Consider the following 22,215-nt stretch of genomic DNA (forward strand, 5'->3'; position numbering starts at 1 on the left):
AAGGCGAAACAGACGTTTGCTGTTAACTAACAGAACTCTCTGTAAGCTTAGAAACTCGATAGGCGATCATTACATTTCGCATTCGCTTTGGTTAATGTATTTGTAAGTATTTTGTAAATGCTTTTGAATGTTATAAATTGATATTGAGACATTTTGCATTTTGCTATAGTTACATTAATATTAATTTTTAATATAACAGTAGAAAAAATAAAAATAAATAATTTGTATAATCGTATTGAATTATGTACATATGAGAATAGTTGTTTTTTAATATTTCTAACTATAATATTTATTCAAAAATCTTGCAGAGAAAGCAAACTGTTAACTCACCTGCCTCTGTTAATGCAAATGCCAAACCCACCACATTGCTACTGCGCTCTCTGTCGCTCCTGTGCGCTTCGCGCAGCTGCTCTGTTATATGAATCGCTGTGGACACGCCTTCGATTGGTGGTTGATTGCGAGTGTCTGCCTGTGAGTATGTGTGAGTGTGAGTGTAGACTGGTTTTGGGAAGAGCCCAATGTGCGCATACGGTGAAAATCAGTCCGCGATGGAACTCTGAGCATTGCGTTACAATTCAGTCCTGCTGCGAATCTTGTGACGTTTAGACGCTCCCCGGTGTTCGCGTTGAAAAGCGCTAGTTTTCAATATCTAACAAAAAAATAACGCGCGCGCTTTTAAACATTGCAAGTGCCACAACAAAAAAATATACAAAAAATTGACGAAGCTAATAACAAAATCAAATATACAGAAATAGAAATATATACAAAGAATTAGCTTCTTGTGCGGTGTTCTTGGTGATGTGATGGGCGCTTGAGCCACGTTCTTTTTTGAATCAGTCAGTGTATACTCGTTGTTAAGCCAAACTTAAGCCAAACTGCAAAACTTAAAACAGCCAAAATGATGATGAACGCATTCATTGAGCCCGCGCAGCATCATTTGGCCAGCTATGGGCTGCGCATGTCGCCCAACACCACAACAAGCAACAACAATCAGCAACATGATTTGCAACAGCAACAGCAACAACAGCAGCAACAGCAACAACAACAGCAGCAGCAGCAGCAACAACAGCAGCAGCAACAGCAACAACAGCAGCAGCAGCAACAACAGCAACTGGAGGGCAGTGCCGACTCCACATCGCTGGCAGCGGCGGCATATCAAAATTCCGGCTACGGTCACTTCAATAGCTATACGCCACGTGACTTTTTACTTGGACGACGCGGCGATGCCTCGGACTATCCGGCGGCAGCCACAGCGCCAAGCGCTGCCAGCGCAGACTCGATGCTCTTCTCCAGCTTTCCAGCCCAGGCGGCTGCCGCTGAGTTGAGCTCCAGCTTTGGACAGCATCCGTTCCATAGCCATCACCATCATCAGCACCAGATGCGCATGGCGGACTATGCAACGCATCCGTATGCCCAGCATCATCATCACAGCAACTTTCCGTCGGCGGTGCATGCGGCACATCATCATGCCGCTGCCGCCCATGCCCACGCCCACCATCCGCATCATGCCGCTATGTCGGCCATGCATCCGGCGGGACCGGGCGCTTTTCTGCGCTACATGCGACACCAGCCAACATCGGCGGCGTCGAGCGTGAAGCAGGAGATGCAATGCCTCTGGATAGATCCCGATCAGCCGGGCATGTTGCCGCAATCGCAGCAGCAATCGGCGCGCAAGACGTGCAACAAGATCTTTCACTCTATGCACGAGATTGTCACGCATCTGACAGTGGAGCATGTCGGTGGACCCGAGTGCACAACGCATGCTTGCTTCTGGATCGGCTGCTCGCGTAACGGACGACCCTTTAAGGCCAAGTACAAGCTGGTCAACCACATTCGCGTCCACACCGGCGAGAAGCCCTTCGCCTGCCCTCATCCTGGCTGTGGCAAGGTGTTTGCTCGCAGCGAGAACTTAAAGATTCACAAGCGCACACACACGGGTAAGTACAAGCACACACACACTCACACACACATGTGTGTCCGGGTTTAACCCTTTACTTCTGGGTCCAGAGTGGGCAAATCCCCGAGGGCAAAGCGTCGGTGCATGCCCACGCCTCCTTTTACCTGCAGCTTAGTCCCTTACGATCTTACCACCTGTAACATATCTTGTCTTTCCTTCGCCTCGCCCTCGCCCTCGCCCGCGCCCTTTAAGCCTTTCACTCAAAACTCGCAAATCACAATATGAATGTTGTTCTTGCGATGGGATAAGTCGCCCAAGGGGCTTGACTTCGACTTTTCAACGGTTTAGCCAGCGGATCTAGCAGTGTTGTCTATATTGACTTCGTAACTCTGGTTGCAGGATAATCCCAACTGTACTGCATATGCCTTAATGTAAAATATCAAACAAAGTTTGAGTACTGCATTGATTTAGGAAATAGTCAAGAAATACAATATTGTAATTTAAATATTGTTGACAAATCAAAATGCGGAAGAAGTTTCTTCAAAAATGTTATATAATATTTCATAAAGATTTAATGATCTCTTTATATATAATAGAAATTTCCTAAAAAAATATATTTTAAATATGTTTAGAAACCATTTGAGAAAAACAATTAAAATAGTATTCTAATTTAATAGGCAAGTCAACTCTTAAAAGAAGTTTCCTTAAAAATACGTATAACTTATAGCTCGTTTAGTAATCTCATTTCTAATATTTAATAGAGGTATTAGTACTTGATGGCTTACTATGTAATTATTTATTTTATATACTTTCATAGTTCCTAGAACATCTTTAAACAAATTCTTCATGAAGTTTTAGTTTATAGATGTTAGTTTTAAAAATATTTTCCTTGAAAGTGTGGTATGATGGAGAAATATAGGTAGTCCATCCAATGTTCCTTCTGCTCAAAATAATATACTTACTAGATTATTATTTATTTTGTTTACTGTCATATTTGCCAAAATATTACGCAGTTTCTTCACTAAAGTTCTTTAATCTTCTGCTTAAAGCAAACTCATATTAATAACACTTTCCCTCTATTCTTTGCATCAGACCGTTCTTACACCTCTTAAGCACTCTCACATATGTATGTTCTTATCACACTCGTATCTAATTCAAACAACTGTTTACATATCTACGTCTCAGTTGAGAGCAGCCCACACATATCATTCCGGCAAACAGAACAGCCTCATAAATAACTTGGGCACATATCAACGCTTTTTGCATAAACTAAATCAAAAGTTAAATGTAGCATGGAGAGAGCCCAAAATATTTACACACAAACATAAACACAAACACACAGACATCAGCAGTCTTAAATAAAATCCAAGCTCAGTGTTAAAGTCCAGAGAACAGAGAATTCACCCATTGGCCTTATAGAAGGGGCGGCGACGATTTAAATGTGAATTGTGCTCTTATTTTTGTGATTTTACCCCAGTTTTCGATTGCGAAAACTGAAATCTCGAAAGTGCAATTGGAGTGCTGGGCACGAAGTGGCTAGAAGTATTTCCGTGCGATTACAAGCGGAAGTTTTGACACGTGTCAACACATACACACACACACACATCACAGTTGTGTGTGTCAATGTAATAAAAACAAACACCAGACCGGGCAGTTAACAGATCCCAAAAACGTTACTGATTGAATTTTGATTTATATGAGGGGCGTAAAGACTCGCAGAGAGGGTGAGAAAGAGAGAGGGAGAGAGAGAGCGAAGAGATGGATAGGAAGATAGACATAGAGATGAAGTCAAGTGGCAACCATTCGCCGGGTTAAAGGCCATTCTCCTCCGTTTCCAATCTGTTTCAACTCTAATGAAGTTGTGTCTTCCGTCGGCCACTTCAAAAAACGCAGCAACCAATCATGTACTCAATATTTTCGCTACATCATCATGGAAATTAGTCAAAAAATGATGGAACAAATAAGAATCTGAAAAGATCATTATGGAACACATACATACATATTTTTGTGTTCGTATTCATAATCTGTGTGCGTCATTCAATGGCGTCTGTGGCCCAAAATCGAATCAAACATTTTAATTACCTTTCAATGATCGTGCAAAAGAAATTTGTCTGTTAAATCGAAAAAACAAGACAACGAAAAATCAAATGATTTGTATTTCAATTGTCTAGAAATTTCAAGCTCATTAAATTTTGAATTTCCATTTGCATTTATTAGGTGTGTGGGGGGATTTTATTTGTTCTTTCTTTTTTTTTATTTTTTTTTTATGAATTCTTTACCAAATTTAAATTTAACGATAAAATGGCGCAGCAAATCCGTTTAGTCGATACACATTTCAGGAATACTTTTCTATATATCATTTTAGTGAAATACAATTTCAGAGTTATAGCTGTTAGTTTAAAGTGGTCAATGTTTTCCGCAATGTTTATTAAGTTTTTTTTTTCTGACGAATATTTTTGCATATTTTCTCAACTTTCAAATTATTGATTTGGGCTCAGTGTCAACACATTGTATAATGATTAATATGGGTTCGACTGAAAGCTTCTATTCTCTCTTTTTCTCTTAATAACGATTGAGCTATATTAATGGAACAATTTTGGGGGAAACCAAACAGAGATTTTATTGGATGGAGTGAGTAAAAACATACAAACAGATTCTGAAAGCGTGTTAAGCTCATTAAATAACTTCAACTTTTATGTGACTATTTCAAACATTAAAACAATTAAACAAGCAATTAAAAACACTTATTGCACTCGATATTGTTGTTGTTGCTGAATAGAAAAACAGTGAGGGAGAGAACGGGAGCGAGGGAATGAACGGGAGCGAGAGAGAGCACAGGCAACAGAGCAAATCGAGGAGTAGCTGTGTGTCGAACCCAAATATAATTGCTTTAAAATTGCGCCACTCGTTTTAATAAAGCAAACACAAAAGCCAGCAACAAAAACGTGCAAAAAAATGAAAGCCAAACCAACAACTGCGGCAACGGCAATAACCAAAGAGAGAGCGAGACAGTGAATGCGAATGTGAATGTGCAAGTATGAGCGTATTATCCTTGTTTGGCCCTTTACACAGCAGCCGTTTATTAAAAGCGCGCTATGCATACAAACAAACACAAAGCACACACGCACACACATAGACAGAACAGATAACAGCCTAGGGAAGGCGCAGGCAGCCAAGGCGTGCTAGACAGCAGCAACAAAAACAAAATCACAAACAATAACAACAACAACAGCAACACGTACGAGGTCGCTATACACAAAATGGCGTTTATATTGCAGGGCATATTTTACGCATTTTGTTTGTGCTTTAATTTTAGCTTCGCATACACTTCCCTTTGCGGTACACTGCCACTTTAACGGTAAAGCTTTTACGCGTGAATGTATAACATTTCTAAATAAAGGGTATTTTCTCTGTTGTCGTATACCAACAACACTATAACTAACTTTTCGCATATGTATGTGTACATATTTTTAAATGGAATTAAAATATTACACGCAGAGTCTCTTTTAATAAAATTAAATACGCAGTATTTCATATATTATTAAAAAAAACCATGTAATAACGCAAGAGGACAAGTTTATGGTATTTCTATGCTTATAACTTTATACTTTTTACGCAACAAATAATTATTATTTATTTTGTTGACTGAAAACAGGTTGGCACAACTGCAAAGTAGAAAGCACGTTTCCATTAACAAGACACTACTTGTCGTACTTTCATTTCAATAGGCAATGCAATTGCAAAGTGCTGAAATTATCCTATTTTCTTCAATTTATAAACATTGAGCTTATTCGTTTTAACTGACTGCCTATCAAATGGAGACTTTTTTCAGACAATCGCTGTTAATATGAGGTCTATGTTAACTTTGCACTTGTCACTTATCCGTCGTCTGCAATCTCTACACTCTCGCAATGTCCAGACTCCAAAAACAACAACAACAACAACATGAAAGAGAGAGAGAGAGAAAGAGACAGAAACAAGAGAGCAGGAACAGAACAATCAACGTTTGTCTGCTTTGTTATTGCCTTTCCCTCCAGTTGACACCTTGCCCAGCAACTTTAACTGTGTGTGCTTGAAGTGTCTGTGTATGCAACTGAATGGCGTTTATCATTGTGTGCGGTTTTACATGCTGTACTCTCTCTCTGTCTCTCTTTCGCTTACACTTTTGCTCCCTCCCATTGACTGGCGTTTTTTGCTGTCGTCGTCGTTGTCGTTGTTGTTGTTGCTCGTGAAGTGCTCCTGTGGCTGGTACACCACAAAGAACAACTTTATTCTTTAACACCTACAACCGAGTTGCTCCAAATGGCCAACAACTTTGTGGTTAGTTTGCAGTGGATGCTGGCCAAGCTCATTATGTTTATGTTTCCCCTCTGCATCGCCTCTTTGTACTCACCTCTTGCTAAGCAAGTGCAGCAATGTCCTGTGGACCCTTGTAAATGTTGATTGGCTCTGCTTCCTGATTCCGCCACTAGCCACTCGTTTTAATTGAGCTCAAGTGCTTTTTTTAATGAGTCTTTTATGAACTTGTTGTCGTGAGCTGCAAGCTAGCAAAAAAGCATTTTATGTGCTCTTGCCATTTTCCCCACTCTAGCAGAAAGTTATGCACTCCATTTAGTTAGCTTATTCCATCTTAACAGCGACGGCTTTCGAAACTGTTAGATAACAGAGATTTGAGGTATGGCACTGTTAAAAGTTTTTGCTAGTCGGCGCCAAGAGCATAATTTTTCAAATTCTACAGTCAGGCAGTCAGGCAGGCAGCGAGTGGTCGAAGATATCAAATGCTGCAAATGTCAATGATTGATGACTTTATTGCGGGTTCAACGATTTTCAAACAAACAACACAAGACAACAGTGCGACAGTGGGACAAAAAGACAGACAACACTCAGAGCTGACAGTGAGACGGAACAAAAATAACTTTTTATATATTTTGCGCATTAAATGTTGACTGTTTGCTGTTGCTGTTGCTGGTTGCTGGTTGCTGTTGAACTTCTCAGAATTTGTTTTCGGGGCCAGGAGAACGAGAACAATGCAAAAGCGAAAAAAAACGCACACAAAAAGTAAACTAACCTGCAATGTGCCCCGGGGACTGATTACCAAGACACTACCTGCCCTTGCTCCTTTGCTTCTCCTCTCCCGTGGTCCTGACGTGAACTCTAAGTTGTGCCTTGTGCCTGGCAGGAACTCAGCGTCTCGTGCTGACTTCAACGCTCTCTAAAACTCTGAAAATCAATTAGTTACGCTCCTAGATATGCATGTCTCTTTGCCTTGCCTCACTCTGAATTTCCACAACAAATTTGGCTAATGACGAATGCATTTTTCAACGGAATTCGTCATTCTCTCGTTTGTACCTTGGTTGTCCCTCTCTCTCTCCCTCTCGACATATTCGTGTTTTGCATTCGTTTCGCTCAATTAAAAGTGCCAAATGTGAACAATTTCAACATGACACTCGATTATCAAGCGATGGACCAGAACGGGCTAAACACAGACGAAAGGGGAAACAGGAATGGAAGGGGGAAAGCGCAACGTTTTGGTCACTCATTGAATTATTCAAATGTTATTTTTATGACAACGCCTTGCGAAGCTGCAGATTTATGGGACCTGCGAGCGTAAAGTAAAAAGTATATAAATTTTATTTGTGGTCCAAGTATTTGACAGTCGACTGGATATTGGTTTAGTTTTGCGGTTTCCCACTGAAATTCCCGAAATCATTTCTCTTCCTTCTCTTCTGCAAAGAAGAGCGTAACTTTAAGTGAAAGATTTATAACTTTGAAATTCAAAAAAGTTTGATGATTATTACAACTGCGACACAAAATGATTTTAAAAACAGCTTATTTAATACTTCTTCTTCTTTTCTTTTGAATATGGAGTTTGACATTTAGTTCAGTTTAGGACTTTTACTCTATTTATTTGATGTTTCGCTAATGCTCAACAAAACCTTTTTGATCATTACGAAACCCTCCTCCAAATGCATATTGATTAATCTAACGAATGCATACATTATAATTAGCACCACCCTTTTGAGAGCAGTTTTACTCCTGCTCCTGCTCCTTCTTCTGCTTCTGCTCCTGGTCCGATGAGCAGCCGTTCCGCTTAGCGGGGTTGGTGAGGGTTGTTGGCCATAGCACAATGCCTAAACTATTGCCACGCATTTTTAAAAATGTCAAAACAATGTTATATGTTATATGCTTTGCATGCATGTATATCGGGGCACACACACACACACAGAAATGCTTCTTTATCATATGCGCGTGTATTTGTGCAATATAATTTCATTTAGAAGTGCATAACAACGCGGCAGGGGTTAAGTTTCGTCAACCCTTTATTTTTTTCATTTTTTGGTCTATTAGCTAAGTAGCCATTTTGTTGAATAGTTATGAGTAGAGAAGCGTCGCTGTTAAGGTTGTTGCATAATGTTGTCTCTTCTATCTCTTTCTGCCCTACTCTCGTATGCGTTCTCTGTTTACAGCACCCTGTATGATGGTTCAGTGGTTAAGCTGCTTATTCTGACGTCGCGTCGGCTGCGGGGCTAGTTAATAAATGAGGCTTATTTTAGCCTGGCAGCCATTGTTGTTGCTGCTGCTTCTGATTGTAGTTGTAGTTGTTGCCATTGTTGTTGCCTGGGCAACTATTAGCACACACTTGAAATATTTGTTGGAGCACACTAAGTATGCTTTTCGGCATAACTGCGGCTTAGCCACGCCCATTTGTCATAGAAGTCGCGCTCAAATTAATTAAATTCCTAAGATGATCCACAAAAGGAGAATTCGAGTCACACGCGCACACAGAAATATCAAGCCAAAAGTAGCTACGGATGCGCATTCTCCGCATTTGGGAAGCCTCAATTTGTAGGTGGCTGAGACGAGTTGCGAGGAGGAAAGCTGAAATAAGTCGAGACTCGGGCAAGATTGCCAGGCAACACAACGCAACACAACACAACACAACAAAAAAAAAGAAATACAAAATTTCAACGCATAAAGAACTGATCAGCAGCAGACAAACCATAAAATTAAACTGTCATCTTGCATATTTTTTATATCTGCATGCAGATGATACTCACACACACTCGCACTCACACACACACTCACGTTCCACTCGCTGGCCGAGGGTACAGGTCTGCTTTTTTTTTCAAGAAATATGAAAGCAAGCCTGACTAATCCTCTAAATCGCACACCAAGGGCCAATTCCAATCCCGATCCCCACCATCGACCACAACATGCCCCACATCCACTTGTATAAATTAGCTTATGGGGAAAAATGAAATCATTATTCATACCATCTGAGTACAAAAATGTTAAACAGCCACCAAAAATCGAAAGCAGTAGAGAATGCTGCACAAAAAAGCGTATGTTCTTAAAGGTGTTATAGTAATTAAGCTAAATGTCAGGAGATTCTGATTATATGCGAGTAGCAAAGTATAATTATTTCTAATAAATATATAAAAACAACAGATCTTTACTATGAGTAGCATCGGAAAGAAAGTACAATTTATGTTTCTAAGAAGTATAGAAATGTAAAAAAGAAATAAATGTGAAGAGTATATCGAACACATATTTCATGCTACAGAAGAACGTGAATATGTATGACACTCTATAAGCGTGCTTGTCAAATCAGCTTAATTTTGCATATCGCACTCACACACACACTCTCGTTTGTCGGTCGCGTTGACAAATTTGTAACACACCAACGCCTCTGAAGTTTATTTAGGCATGCATATGAAAATTGTGATTGTTTTAACCCAAATAGGTTCGGCTGCAGCTAACGGGCACGCAATTTATTGTAAAAACATTGTCAATGCAATTAGAAGCGGAATACATGTGTGTACTCGAATTGTAAATAAATAGAGCGGGTTGCCGCCTGCCATTCTACAAGTCTAAAACAAAACACAAATCTTGCTCGACATGAGGCTGTCAAATGTTGTGAATGCTGTGACAACCATGCGGACACTTGGGCACTCTGTTTTGGCTAAAATTACAGACGGCCAACGCCACCATTTGGCTATGACGCATTGCCGTCGGCTCGACTCTTGCTTTGCCCCACTGTGTTGGGCTGGGTTGGGCTGAGCTACTGTGAAAAAGTATAGTACGTGTATCTGACAGATACGTGGCGCATTCCCTTCGCAGCTCTCTGACTGCCGATTGCGGATTGCCAATGCTTGTTTCTTTTTTCTCAGCCTGCTCAAATTTCCGAAAACTGTTTTGGGAAACGGGCGCATTCAACTGTAAGTCGACTCGACTCGCAGCCATTGAGTTGAGGTAACAACACTTTCTGGGGGCGTTCAAAGAGATGTGATACTTTCCATTCTGTTCTGAGGCGTTGACCAATTTGGTTGGCACTTAATGGATATTTCTCTGGCCTGCAAAATATACATAAATGCAATTTTATATGATGTTTTGATATGTTCATTAAGCAATACTGACAGCTACCCCAAGTCATAAGTTCTGAGCTCTGAGTGTGTGAATATTCCAGCGGAATGTCGTATCGATATTTTGCAAATACAAATTTGCCAATCGTTTCTAGGCGAAGATTTCACTTGGGAACAACTCCCAGATATAGAACTCTTCTCAATGGATTGTCTTCTATCTGCTTGGCACACTCCTCAATACAAATATTCCCTCAAATACTCAATCGCTGATGTCATTGAGATATTTATCTGGAAGTCAAATCTTGTTAAAATTGACAACATTTAAACTTGAACACTGCGATAAGCATGACACAAGAATCCCTAAAAAAAACAAAAACAAAATAAACAGTTTCACCAGTTGTCACATCAAATAACCAATGATGACAATCTTGATGACATTTTAATTTCTCACACTCGCTGGCAAGCACGCCAAGAGATTTTCTACTTGGCTGCAACGCAAAACAACAAACAAGCGGCTCAAGACAACGACTCAGATTAAAATCTTAAAGAGCGCTAAAAAGCAAAAAATATAAGAAAAGAAAAGAAATGAAGAATCAGTTACTCATCGAACTCCTAAGTCGGGGTATATACAAAGCAACACCTTTTTGAGAACTCTGAGGAACGCCGCCAACGCCATCGATCTCAATGCAAGGAGTAAACACAGAAACTGTAACAGAAATTGTTTGCAAATTCCATTGATGAGTGCTGTTTCAGTTCGAGTGTTTCAGCTGCCAGGGGCTCTACCTGTGAATTTGAACTCGGATTCGAACTGGGCTAATCCTGTCTAGCGTCTTGTCTTTGTCAACTGTCTGTTCTGGTCCCCAAGAACTGGGACTATGGTTACACACTCTGGTATCTCTTTCTCTTTGCTTCGTTTCTGACTCTATTGCTCTTGAGAGTGTCTCTATCGCGCCTTGTTTGTGTGCACTTTGGGCCACAGACAATAGGCTTAGTGTTACTTTTGCTTATTGTCTACGCTTCGTTTGTCATTCGAGTGCATTTACCAAGCTGTTTTGCTACGCAGTATCTGTTGGTTGAATATTGGCATATGGCAAGCTAAACTATTAGCATACCCCGATTAACGCACACAATGTCATTTATGGCAAATCAAATTTCATTTTGCTAACACAAATTCGACATTAACAAAGTCTTAAGATGCACGTTCAATTTGCGTAGCTCATAAAGAGCTGTGCTTACAGACACATAAAAAGTCATTAACTGTTGTTGTTGCCTTGTTTCTGTTAGACATCAAAAATATTTAATGCTAATGTCGACAATTTGCTGTCGAGCCAAAATGTTTGTGGTACAAATTTTGCAAATGTACTGCAGAAGGTACAAGGTTGCCAGACGCAGATGCAGACATAACTGCATATATAGTATGTACATATATGTATGTACATATATATGTATATTTCTACATGTCTACAAGTCGTACTCAGCCAGACAGTCAGTCTCCTTCTCCCTCTCTCTCTCTCTCTCTATCGCTTTATTCTCAGAATGCGGTTTGGGAGCAAAACTTTTGCTAGCAACTGAAAATGCAATTTGAATGCATAATGCACTCGTATACCAGTACTCGTGTTTTTATGAATATAGGAGTACGCATATATGTACATATACATATATATGCTTATACACATTTATATATCTGTTTGTAGCACACACACCTCTAATCTTGCTCTTGCTCGAGCTAACTTGTCGAAAATTTGTTCGTTGTAAGAAAAATCACAAAACCAAAAAAAAAAAAAAAGAAAAAGAGAAGTAAGATATGTATGCACATAGTACAGACACAAACTGGCCCATGTTTGGTCGTGTACAGCAAGGCTGTTGCCTGTCATTGTTTTACTAATAGTCGCTGTAGTTGTCTGGCTCAAGCATATGAGCAATGCGCATTGTGTATACGCAACGTGGTCGGACTGTTCCAGCTGAGCACAATTTATTGAAGTTTTGTATGGCATAGCTTTGGCTAAGATCTTCAATGAGAACCAAAAGTAAAGTGGGTGGAGCTGCCAACTTGCTTTAAGACAGTCTGTGTTTAAGGCATTAAAGAGATGTATAATAATCTCGAACTTTGGGAAACTTAATATTGGAATATAAACTGAAATTGAAACCTAATTCCATTCCTTCTTCTAGCATTCTGCTATTACGTTAAGACCGTAATTATGGAGCTGCCAACTTGATTTGAATCTCATTTCATTGCTCGTGCCGCTCTCATTAGGCGAAACCCATAACTTCAGCCGAGTGTAAAATTTGGTTTGTTTCACTGTTTCGAGCGAAAATAAAAACAAAGTTGCCATTTACGTCTATTTGGCTACAATAAACCACAGGCAAAGATCGGGCTCGACTGACCCCAATGTCAATTATTAACGTATCACTTGACAGCAGCGCAAAGCTGCAAACAAATAGCGAAAATGATGTGAGGATGAGCACGAAGATGAGGATGGGTCAGCGATGGTTTCGGGGAGGGATACCAAAATCATAAATCATGACAGACATTACGCAATTCACTCAACGGTTTTTGTCAAAGCAAAGGCGAACAATAGAGCCGCAGACGCAACTGAAGCTGAAGAGTATTTCGAGGTCTGGCCTTGCCCAGGCCAAACATTCATAGGTAACTTTATTTTTAGGGGTGCAAAACTCAGTTCCTGAGTACAATTATCATTATGATGATGATGTTGATGATGAGCTGCAATGCTGTTTGAGATTTTGTATTTTGAATTCTTGCTGCTTTGGCCATTGCTGTTGACAAGCAGCATTCATTGCTTTTAAATTATTATTTTATTATTATTATTATGAGGCATAAATAATGAGCGAGCTGAGTTTGGGAGACGTCTGCCATTAATATGGTTATCAAACGCAGGCAACTGTTATAAATATTCATAAATAAAATTGAGAATTCGAGAGGAAAATTATGTGGGAAAATGAGCGTCATGAGTGGTATTCAATATAGGTCGGAGAGAGTTTTAAGAGTGTCTCGGAAATTGAACTAGCTAATGAATAAATTCTTAACATCTTTAAAAGCTTGCTAATAAAATGCAATAAATTCATGTCATTGAGAATAAATATATCATTAATCCTTTGTATATATGTTCTGCGCTGACATCATTCATAAATTTACTTGCCACGTGAGTCAAGTTTTGCACTTGCCTGGCAGCCCTGGCGCACATCCAGGAAGTGCTTTACGGATACTTTACCATCAACAGTCGCTGCCCCCTAACTATCCCTAAACCAAAACAGAGACATTTGCAAAATATAACAAAATAGAAAAAAAAGAGAAAATGAAAAAAGCAATCCAAAAGTAGGGGAAGAAAATTGCCCATTGAAATGTAAACCGCCAGGAAATCGGGGTTTGGCTTTTTCCGGCTTTACATGGAACAAAAGACTCAAAGGAAGAAGCGGCAACAAAATCATAAAAAAATAAATTCACAACGACAGATACGTAGAGCAGAGGTTTTTCAAATCCTAAAAGGAGTGTCAACAACCTAGAGCGAGAAAGCGATACAGTGTGCGAGAGCGAGGGACTAACAGAGGGAGACAGTCAGGCAGACAGACAGAGAATCAAGCAGGCAGGCAGGCAAAAAGTAGCTGCTGCTTTGTTATTCTGTATTGTTAGATAATAATAATCATATCGCATTGCATGTTGTTGACACATGAGCGATGATGATGCTGCTTATCTTCGCTACTTCACTAAGGCTCATCATCTCTTCTTCTCTTTCGCTCACCCCTCTTTGCCTTTTTAGCACACTGGAAATGATTACTTAACAGCGCTAGACTTTAACAGCTGCTAATTGCAGGCACTGTTACAGATTATCTCCATCGGATCACTGCTAATAGCAGAAGCACTTCATTAACATAACAAATGCTAACAGCGTACTGTTACTATTGCTGCATGACTCTCTCTCTCTGTCTCTTTATAACAGCCGGTTTAAATAGTCACTGTTAAGTGAATCTGTTTGTGGCGTTTTAATTAATTCGCCTGCTCTCGACAGTTGCATTTAATACAAGTATGCAACTCTGGCAATGCCTGCGAAAATATGTTATATTTCATTCTCAATTTTCTCATTTGTTGCTGTTGTTTCTGCTTTTGTGCCTGCCTGGCTGAAAATTAAAAAAAAAAAACCTGATTCTGGTTCAATTAATCAGCGACTGTCAATGATGCTTAATATGCACGGGAAAAGAGAGAGCGCAGAAGTGAAGTGAGTGGAGCTAAATGAGGCATATTCTACAGACAGCTTGTTGCTTCCTCATTGTCAGACCAGTGGGCGGGTTTTTTTTTTAAATTGATTCAATTTATTTTCGTTTTTAAACGGAGTCAACTTCAGTTAAGCTTTGCTAAATGGGGACGAAGTGCAGTTTGTTTTTGACAAAAATTAATATCGCAACAATATTGTTTAAATTTGTAACGTTCCCTGACATGCTTTTATTGACAATTTTCGTAGATTTTCTTGTTCGTTTTGTTCGCTTCGTTGAGAGCCCTAAAACACACACAGGATATAGCTTCAAAGAAGCTCGACAACATCGTCAACAAAAAAAAAACATATTGTAGGCATTTCCACAATTTTCTTTCTTTCCCCCTACACACAAAAAAAACACTTAAGAGACGTTTAGTGAAACTCAATTTTTTTCCTTACGACTACGCCCAAAGCTCACGGCCGAAAACAACGCCCCAAAAGTAAAACATCCACATTAAACACGCACACACAATCTCATATTTGCACACTGAGCAATTGAAGAGACCTAGACACAGTACCGAAGCTCGAAGTACGAGTTCGAGTTCGAGTTTCGAGTTTCAGTCCGTCGGCCTGTACGTACGACTTCGTCTGCAAATGACAGGCAGCTTTACCGTTACATAAAAGCTAAAACATGTGATATGTTTTTCATCCACATAGCCCACTTTATATAGGTATATAACATGTATACATATATATGTATATAGTCGTCTACACACAGTTTTCTTGGCTAAAGCCACCCACAAAACAGATTACAAAGCACTGCCAACCCCCGAAACTCAACCAACCCCAAAACAATAGCAACAAAAAAGCGCGGGGCTGTACACGGCGCGACGATACGACGGGATGACGGAACAGCGAGGACGCCATGACAGACGCTGTGCCAATTCCAAGCGTTCCCGAGCTACATTAAACGTTTTTTCCGCTAGGAAATTAACAATTTGGGCCTCAGTTAATGGCACTTTTGCAAAAGGGAAAACGAAATATGCAAAGCACATTTCCATAGCCTTCTCGCGGCCTATTTCAAAGTTCGTTCTCGTCGCTTCTTTTTTTATATTTTTTATGTACAGACTTGGGATTTACTTTATTGAAATATTTAAATAAGTTTGGCAATGCTCAGAGCCTAAATGGGATTTACATGGCGGCCTGCTCAGTCCGTGACTATGACTATGGACGTCCTTTGCAAAGTATGGAAATATATTTGCCCTGAAATTGACATTTTATAAATGGGCGGTTTTTCTTTACTGTGCTCTCTCTCTCTCTCTCTCTCTCTCTCTCTCTCTCTCTCTCTCTATTTTTGCTTTTTCCTACACGTATCTGTCGTTTTAAACTTAAAGCAATAAAATATTTAAATGTGCATCGCGCTGTAAATGTGAAAATTATGCGTATATTTAGCAGGGACATAAACCCTTCCACTTTGCAGTCGCGTGCCGCGCATTCACCCGCTGCGTTTAGACCGCAAAGCGCACCAGGAGTTTCCCATATGGTGAACACTGTCATTTATATGTATACGAGTTCGAGTATGGGACAGACAGTTCCTAGTGTGTCCAGGCAAGTCATAAAAAGTCACTTCTCAAGTGATAAAGTTGATAACAACCTGAAATGGCATCTGCCTGCTCATTAGCGTTTAAAACAACATGGGTAATTCAACGCTGATAACAATTTATTTGCTCGAAGATGAGGTAACAAAATATCCAGGGAAAACAACTTGTTACTTTGCATATGATTAGACAATTATCATCAGGAACTTTCCATACTAATTATTGTGGTTCTACAACACTTCTTAGAGGTCGAAAAATTCTATTATTTGTGGCGCCTTTTACGCCTATTTAAATTCAGTTGACTTATAGCCGACACTTGACATTCCTCGACTTCCCCCTTCAGTTGCCATGAACTGCTCTGCTCGCATCGAAATGCATTCGCTGCGCTTGTTTCTTAACAACTTGTGTTGGATTCGGTCTGTCAAAATAATTGAGGGATCCGTGGAGAGTGATTGGTCGAGTAATACGCATATTTATGACTGTTCAGATTTTGACAAATTAATAGAAAAACAACAAACAATAAACAATAAACAAGGCAAAGGGGAAAGAGGAAATGGGCTACAAACAAATGCGACACGCCATTCAAAATCGAATACTCATTTTGTGTTTAAAACAAACTAAAAGTTTATGCAAATTCGCATAATAAAGCACATAAATTAGTATTAAATTACACGCAAGGGAGTCAAACAATAAGTGGTACAACAACAAAAGGAAAACATCGACAAAACGAAGAAATCATAAAGCAAAAACTTGTTGAGCGTGGAACAAACCAAGCCCCAAAGAGCACCGCTGGATGTCTTTTTTATATGGCGCACACACAAAGAGCCCAAAGGGACAGATAATAATGCAGCTTTTCAGTGTACACTCAGTGTACACTGCTGGTTGCTCTTCGACTCGACTCCAGTGTCGTGGTTATGCCCCTCCTAAACCATAACTATGTCCACTTTAAGCTCAAGGTGTGAAAATATTCGATTATTGTCATCGTCATCGCCATCGTTGTTGCTGGTTGCTGTTGTTGTTGTCGATTTCAGTGTGGGACGTTGAGAGCTGGAAGCGGGGCTGAAGCTGCCAGCCAGCTCCCAGTTGAGCAGCTTAGCTGCAATTGTCAAAAGGCGAGGCGCATAATGGCCGCTTAGCTGGCATATAAATGCCATATGCTAAATGGATTTGCTCTCCAGTTTGAATCAAGTTTATGTTCACATTATTGAAACTGATGGATCAGAAGTGGGCGCATGTTGTGTCCATTTGATATCTGTCTTTAAGAAGATTACACAACTTATTGCTATTAGATGAAAGAGAAATCCTATAACAATAATTTATATTGTCGACTAATTTAATTTCCCCCCCCACTAAGGAATATAATTATATAAATTGTCCTCAATTTGTTAGCCCTTTGACCACGTTTAGTTTTTTCGGAATTTCCCTACGATTCTCAGATCTCTTCCATACGCAAGCTAATCCTTTTCCTATCTCCAAAATAATCAAAACACATGTGTAACATTTGCCAAATTATAGGTTAACATTGGGGCAATAAAATATGAATTATTATAAATGTTTAGGTTTTGGGTTAAGTCCAGAGTTTTATCTACTTGCATCTAGAACTCTTTTGGACAAATAATTTTGTAATAAGCCATAAAATATCACCCTGTGTTGTCTGGGTAAAGGTGTTACTGCCTGTGTATAATAGAGGTTAACCTTTTGACCTTTTTTCCAGTAACAAGCGCTCAACGTATTTTGACCCGTTGTTCATTTAGTTTTTCACATATTCCGACAAAAAGGACAACAGCAACATCTGAAAGCGGCACAGGTGAATTTTTTTGTTGTGTTCCTCGGATTTGGAGAGGTCGAAGATTGGCCGCTGGTTGCGTGTCGGAGGTTTGGTCGTCGAGCTGTTTGATTTCAAACAATACCTCTGATCCCGCATAATTTATATGATTTTTCTCAATAAAAACGCTGGACAGACGCTCAGTTTTCCCACCTTTATTAAATTGTATTGCTATTGAGTCTTAGCTCAGAGTCGGAGTCGGAGTTCATAAATTGGCGTCTTTTATCGTTCTCCCTCGTATAGTTAGTTGGACGAGTATATATTTATATTTTATGCGTGGCACATAAATAATGTCATTTATGGGACCGACGGGTCTCGAACTCGGACACATTTGGTGGGGGAGCATGTCTATTGTTTTCCCCCAAAACTACGAGGAAAAGGGACACTGTCAAGAATGTCTAAAGATACCCTGCAATTATGAATATTTTCTGTTTTATCGATACCCTTTTACCTTGGACGTTATAGAGAACTTATCGAGATTTTATGTTTGTCTTGCAGGCGAGAAACCGTTCAAATGCGAACACGAGGGCTGCGATCGGCGCTTTGCCAACTCATCGGACCGCAAGAAGCACTCGCATGTGCACACCTCGGACAAGCCCTACAACTGTCGCATCAATGGCTGTGATAAGTCATACACGCATCCCTCTTCGCTGCGCAAGCACATGAAGGTAAGCATCCAGATTAGTCTGGGATTTAGCCGCGAGTTCGCGAGTTTTGCCTTGACTCTGACTAATATTCGATGCGTTGTTTGTGTTTTCCTCTATTCGCAGGTGCATGGCAATATTGATGAGAAGTCACCGTCGCATGGCTATGACAGCGATGGCGAGGAGAGCTCCAGCTCTAGCATTGTCACGGGTGGCGCTCAGACGCCGCCCTCGACGCGTTTGGATGGCAGTGCTGGCAGCAGCAGCGGCGTCAGCAGCCTGAGCGGTGGCAGTGGCATTAAATCATCCCCACACTCAATCAAGTCGGAGCCGAATCCGATGCACAGCGTGCATTTGGGTGCCTCCAGCAGCGGCAGCAGCAGCACAGCCAGCAGCAGCGCCTCCCATCTGTTGCAACAGCAACAACAACAGCAGCAACAGCAACAGCAGCAGCAGCAACAACAACAACAACAGCAGCAGCAGCAACAACAACATCAACTTGCCGCACATCAGTCATTGCATGCCGAAGCGAAATCTTCGCCTGCGCTTCAGCTGATGGCATCCTCCGCGTATCTGCCACCACCCTTGGGACCACCACCGTCTCATCATCATCATCACCATCATCATCAGGTGGCTGCTGGTAACTCGGCGGCAGCAGCGGTGGCATCAGCGGCGGCTGCTTCACCGGGAGCGGCTGCTGCCTCGGCATCGATGCTGGCCGTCACCGGACATCACAGTCATCATCTACTTTACCATCCGGCGGCGCAGCATCATCCACCCAGCGACTGGTATCATACGGCAGCGCCGGCTGGCAGTGCGGAAGCGATGAATCCATTGAATCACTTTGGTCACCATCATCATCATCACCATCTAATGCATCCGGGAGCCGCGACGGCGTATTGAGATTGGGAGAACTGGTGGCCCGAGGAGCCGCCGCTGCCGCCAACGCCAGCGGCGACTGCAGTGCCACCAGAAGATGCAACGTCAACGTCGGCGTCGGTGTCAGCGTCAGCGTCGGCTTCAGCGTCGACGCCAACGCAAGCTCTGGACTGGATTTGCTGTCAGCGTCTGCAGAATTTGGCGCTTGTCGCGCAATGTGAAAACCAAATATTTCTGAAAGTTGAAGAAAGCACTTTAAACTTTTTACCTGATAATTGAAAAATTGCTGTTAAACATACCTACACACACATACAGACACACTCAAACATATACACACACACACAAAAACATACACATAACTTACACTTAAAGAAAAAACCAATTGCATCATAGAGTTGAGAGTACTTTAAAAAGCCTATTATTATTATTGTAATGATTATTATTATGTATTTTAATATAATATACAATAAAAACAAAAAACACAACAATGGAAGTTGCCTAAGTTTTTGCTAAATGTTAAATTAATTTAAAGAATAGCATTGTAGTTGCTTTTGTTTAAGTGTGGTGCGAATCGAAATATACTTGTAAATTATAAAAAACTAAAGTTTGTAAAAGCTAAATGTATAAAATAACATATGATATATGTATATGATAAAAATTGATATATACATACATAATAATTTTATTTAAGCATAATGACTATTTAACTATTAAGTATTAGCAAATTTTTCAAACTGCTTTTCACAAACACAAACACTCATAAAATCTATATAAAAGATAAACTCCTCCAGCTATCTAGTACAAAAAAAAAACTTAAAAAAAATTTGATTGAAAAGCTAATCATATACGTACATACATTTTCGGCCTTAGAATTTCCCCCAGCTTAAGAACACGAATAAATTAAAAATAAAAACAAAAAACAACACACAAAAACTAAATATAAAGAAAAACTATAAAACAAAGAACTTTGTTTATTTTCTACAATTTATCACTAAATTGTTAATTGGGCCTATGAAAGTTAAACGCGATACACATTCTAAAGCAGTTACAATGATTTGTAGCTCACAAAAGATATCTCAAAAAGTTATTCGTTGACCTTCAAATTGGTTTTATGTTAGACCGCGATACGCCTACACTGGGAGGGAGTTTAAAATCATCCAATACGATGAGATAGCTCATTACCAGTTCCATTCTATTCATTAACGATGCGCTGAAAAGCAATACTAATGAAATGATAAATTTAAATGCAAATGGAATTGCAATTTTGATCTGTTAATTAAGAGTGTTGCTCGCTCCCTCACTCGCTCAGTTATGCGCTGTTATTTGACGGAATTCCGTCATGAATATTTATGCTTAGCATTTAGTTTTTATGTGAGTATATACATATATATTTTTTTTATTTGGTAATTTGTTTTGATGGGTTTTCGCGATTCGCACAGCGGTGCCAAAAATATTTATGCGTATCTGGTTTCACTGTGCCGAACTCTTAAAAGTTTTAGTGGCAACTATTACTGTGGCAATTATCGATGATGGCTAATGCATATTTGCATAACTTAAACGCACATTTGAATGTACACTGAGAGAATCGTATGTAAATATAAATAAATAACAGAGTACAAGTTCTCTCTGAAACGACATAAATTCAAATGATTGTGAGATAAACTTTTTTCTTTTTAGTAATTGCAAAGATTGTAACTTTCGTAATGTAATCAACCATGATAAGTTTATATCTAACATAGGTTTAAACAATTAGCTTTTTGTTACATCTTCTCAGAAGGTAGTTAGGTCTTTCACTCTTTAAGATAGATTATAACTCCGTTAACGAAATGCAGCCAGCTTCATGATCTATGATACTGAAAGTAAGAATATAAATGTATATATAATACTATCGCATGATTATGAAAGATGTGCGAAATATAGTACTATATAACAAATCGGAATTATTGATTATCACAAAACAAAATGAAAAATTCTTCAAATTCTTTACTGGCGAAATTTGTCAGTCTCAAATGCACGAGGTTTTAAGACTCTTTCTAGACGCTAACTCAACAATACAATGTTTGCTATGTTTTCCTTCTCGCCTTAAAGCGGAATTGTTTTTTTTTTCCTTTTTTGATAACAAAATACTACTTCAACTGATGAAAGGCCCGTCAAGCCTGGGCACGGTTGTTAGCACTCCACAAGTAACAGAAATCAAACGATTTATGTTTTTTTAATTAACCCAACAATTTGTTACGTGCCTCAAACTGACGCACACTCACACACACACACTGACATTCTATGGAAAGGGGCAGCACAGAGCTAGCTGAGTGGTCTGGGCACAGCTAGAGAAGGTAGCTGCCCCATCTGCGGCAGCTAGGCCAAGCTGTTAGGTGCGCTCTATGTGAGCATAACGAATTCATATTTTGATTTATTGAATAGAAATCGATTGGATTAATCGAAAGAAATTATATTGCTGCTGCTGCTGCTACTCCGACGGGTTTCTATCTAACAAAAAATAAAAAAAAAACATTTGCTGCGCACACGAATTCCACATACGTTTTTTTGCCTCTTTCTTTATGAACCCCCAAAAGCAGTTGGCACAACTCTTGCAGACTCTCGAATTGAAATTACAGCAAAACAGCAGAAAAGTGGCTGCTAGTCTGCAATTAAACTGCCTATCTGCTGCTTCTTGTACGCATGTGATGTGTCAAGTTAACCAAAACACGTTTTAACCAAAACCTGTGATACAATATTATCGAGCCTGCTCGAGAGTTGCCTGCAAGTATAATTAACAAATTCAGCAGATGAATTTAGCAAGA

At 39.8% G+C, this 22,215-nt stretch overlaps 1 protein-coding gene across 1 annotated transcript; it reads left to right on the top strand.

The window, feature by feature from the left end:
• Nucleotides 1-555: 555 nt before the first annotated feature.
• Nucleotides 556-20,259, top strand: LOC132786966 (pair-rule protein odd-paired). The gene is made up of 3 exons (XM_060793772.1): nucleotides 556-1,937; nucleotides 18,390-18,559; nucleotides 18,662-20,259. Exons 1-3 carry the CDS (start codon nucleotides 899-901, stop codon nucleotides 19,436-19,438), a joined length of 1,986 nt encoding a protein of 661 aa, XP_060649755.1. The 5' UTR covers nucleotides 556-898; the 3' UTR covers nucleotides 19,439-20,259.
• Nucleotides 20,260-22,215: the final 1,956 nt, after the last annotated feature.

Source organism: Drosophila nasuta, chromosome 2R (assembly GCF_023558535.2).
Source record: "Drosophila nasuta strain 15112-1781.00 chromosome 2R, ASM2355853v1, whole genome shotgun sequence".
Classification (NCBI taxonomy): Eukaryota; Metazoa; Arthropoda; class Insecta; order Diptera; family Drosophilidae; genus Drosophila; species Drosophila nasuta.

Excerpts from the sequence above, each read along its gene's own strand:
- LOC132786966 (XM_060793772.1), top strand. The coding sequence starts at position 899 with ATGATGATGAACGCATTCATTGAGCCCGCGCAGCATCATTTGGCCAGC. Across the intron at positions 1,938-18,389 it reads TCACAAGCGCACACACACGG|GCGAGAAACCGTTCAAATGC; the intron begins GTAAGTACAAGC and ends TTTGTCTTGCAG. Across the intron at positions 18,560-18,661 it reads CGCTGCGCAAGCACATGAAG|GTGCATGGCAATATTGATGA; the intron begins GTAAGCATCCAG and ends CTCTATTCGCAG.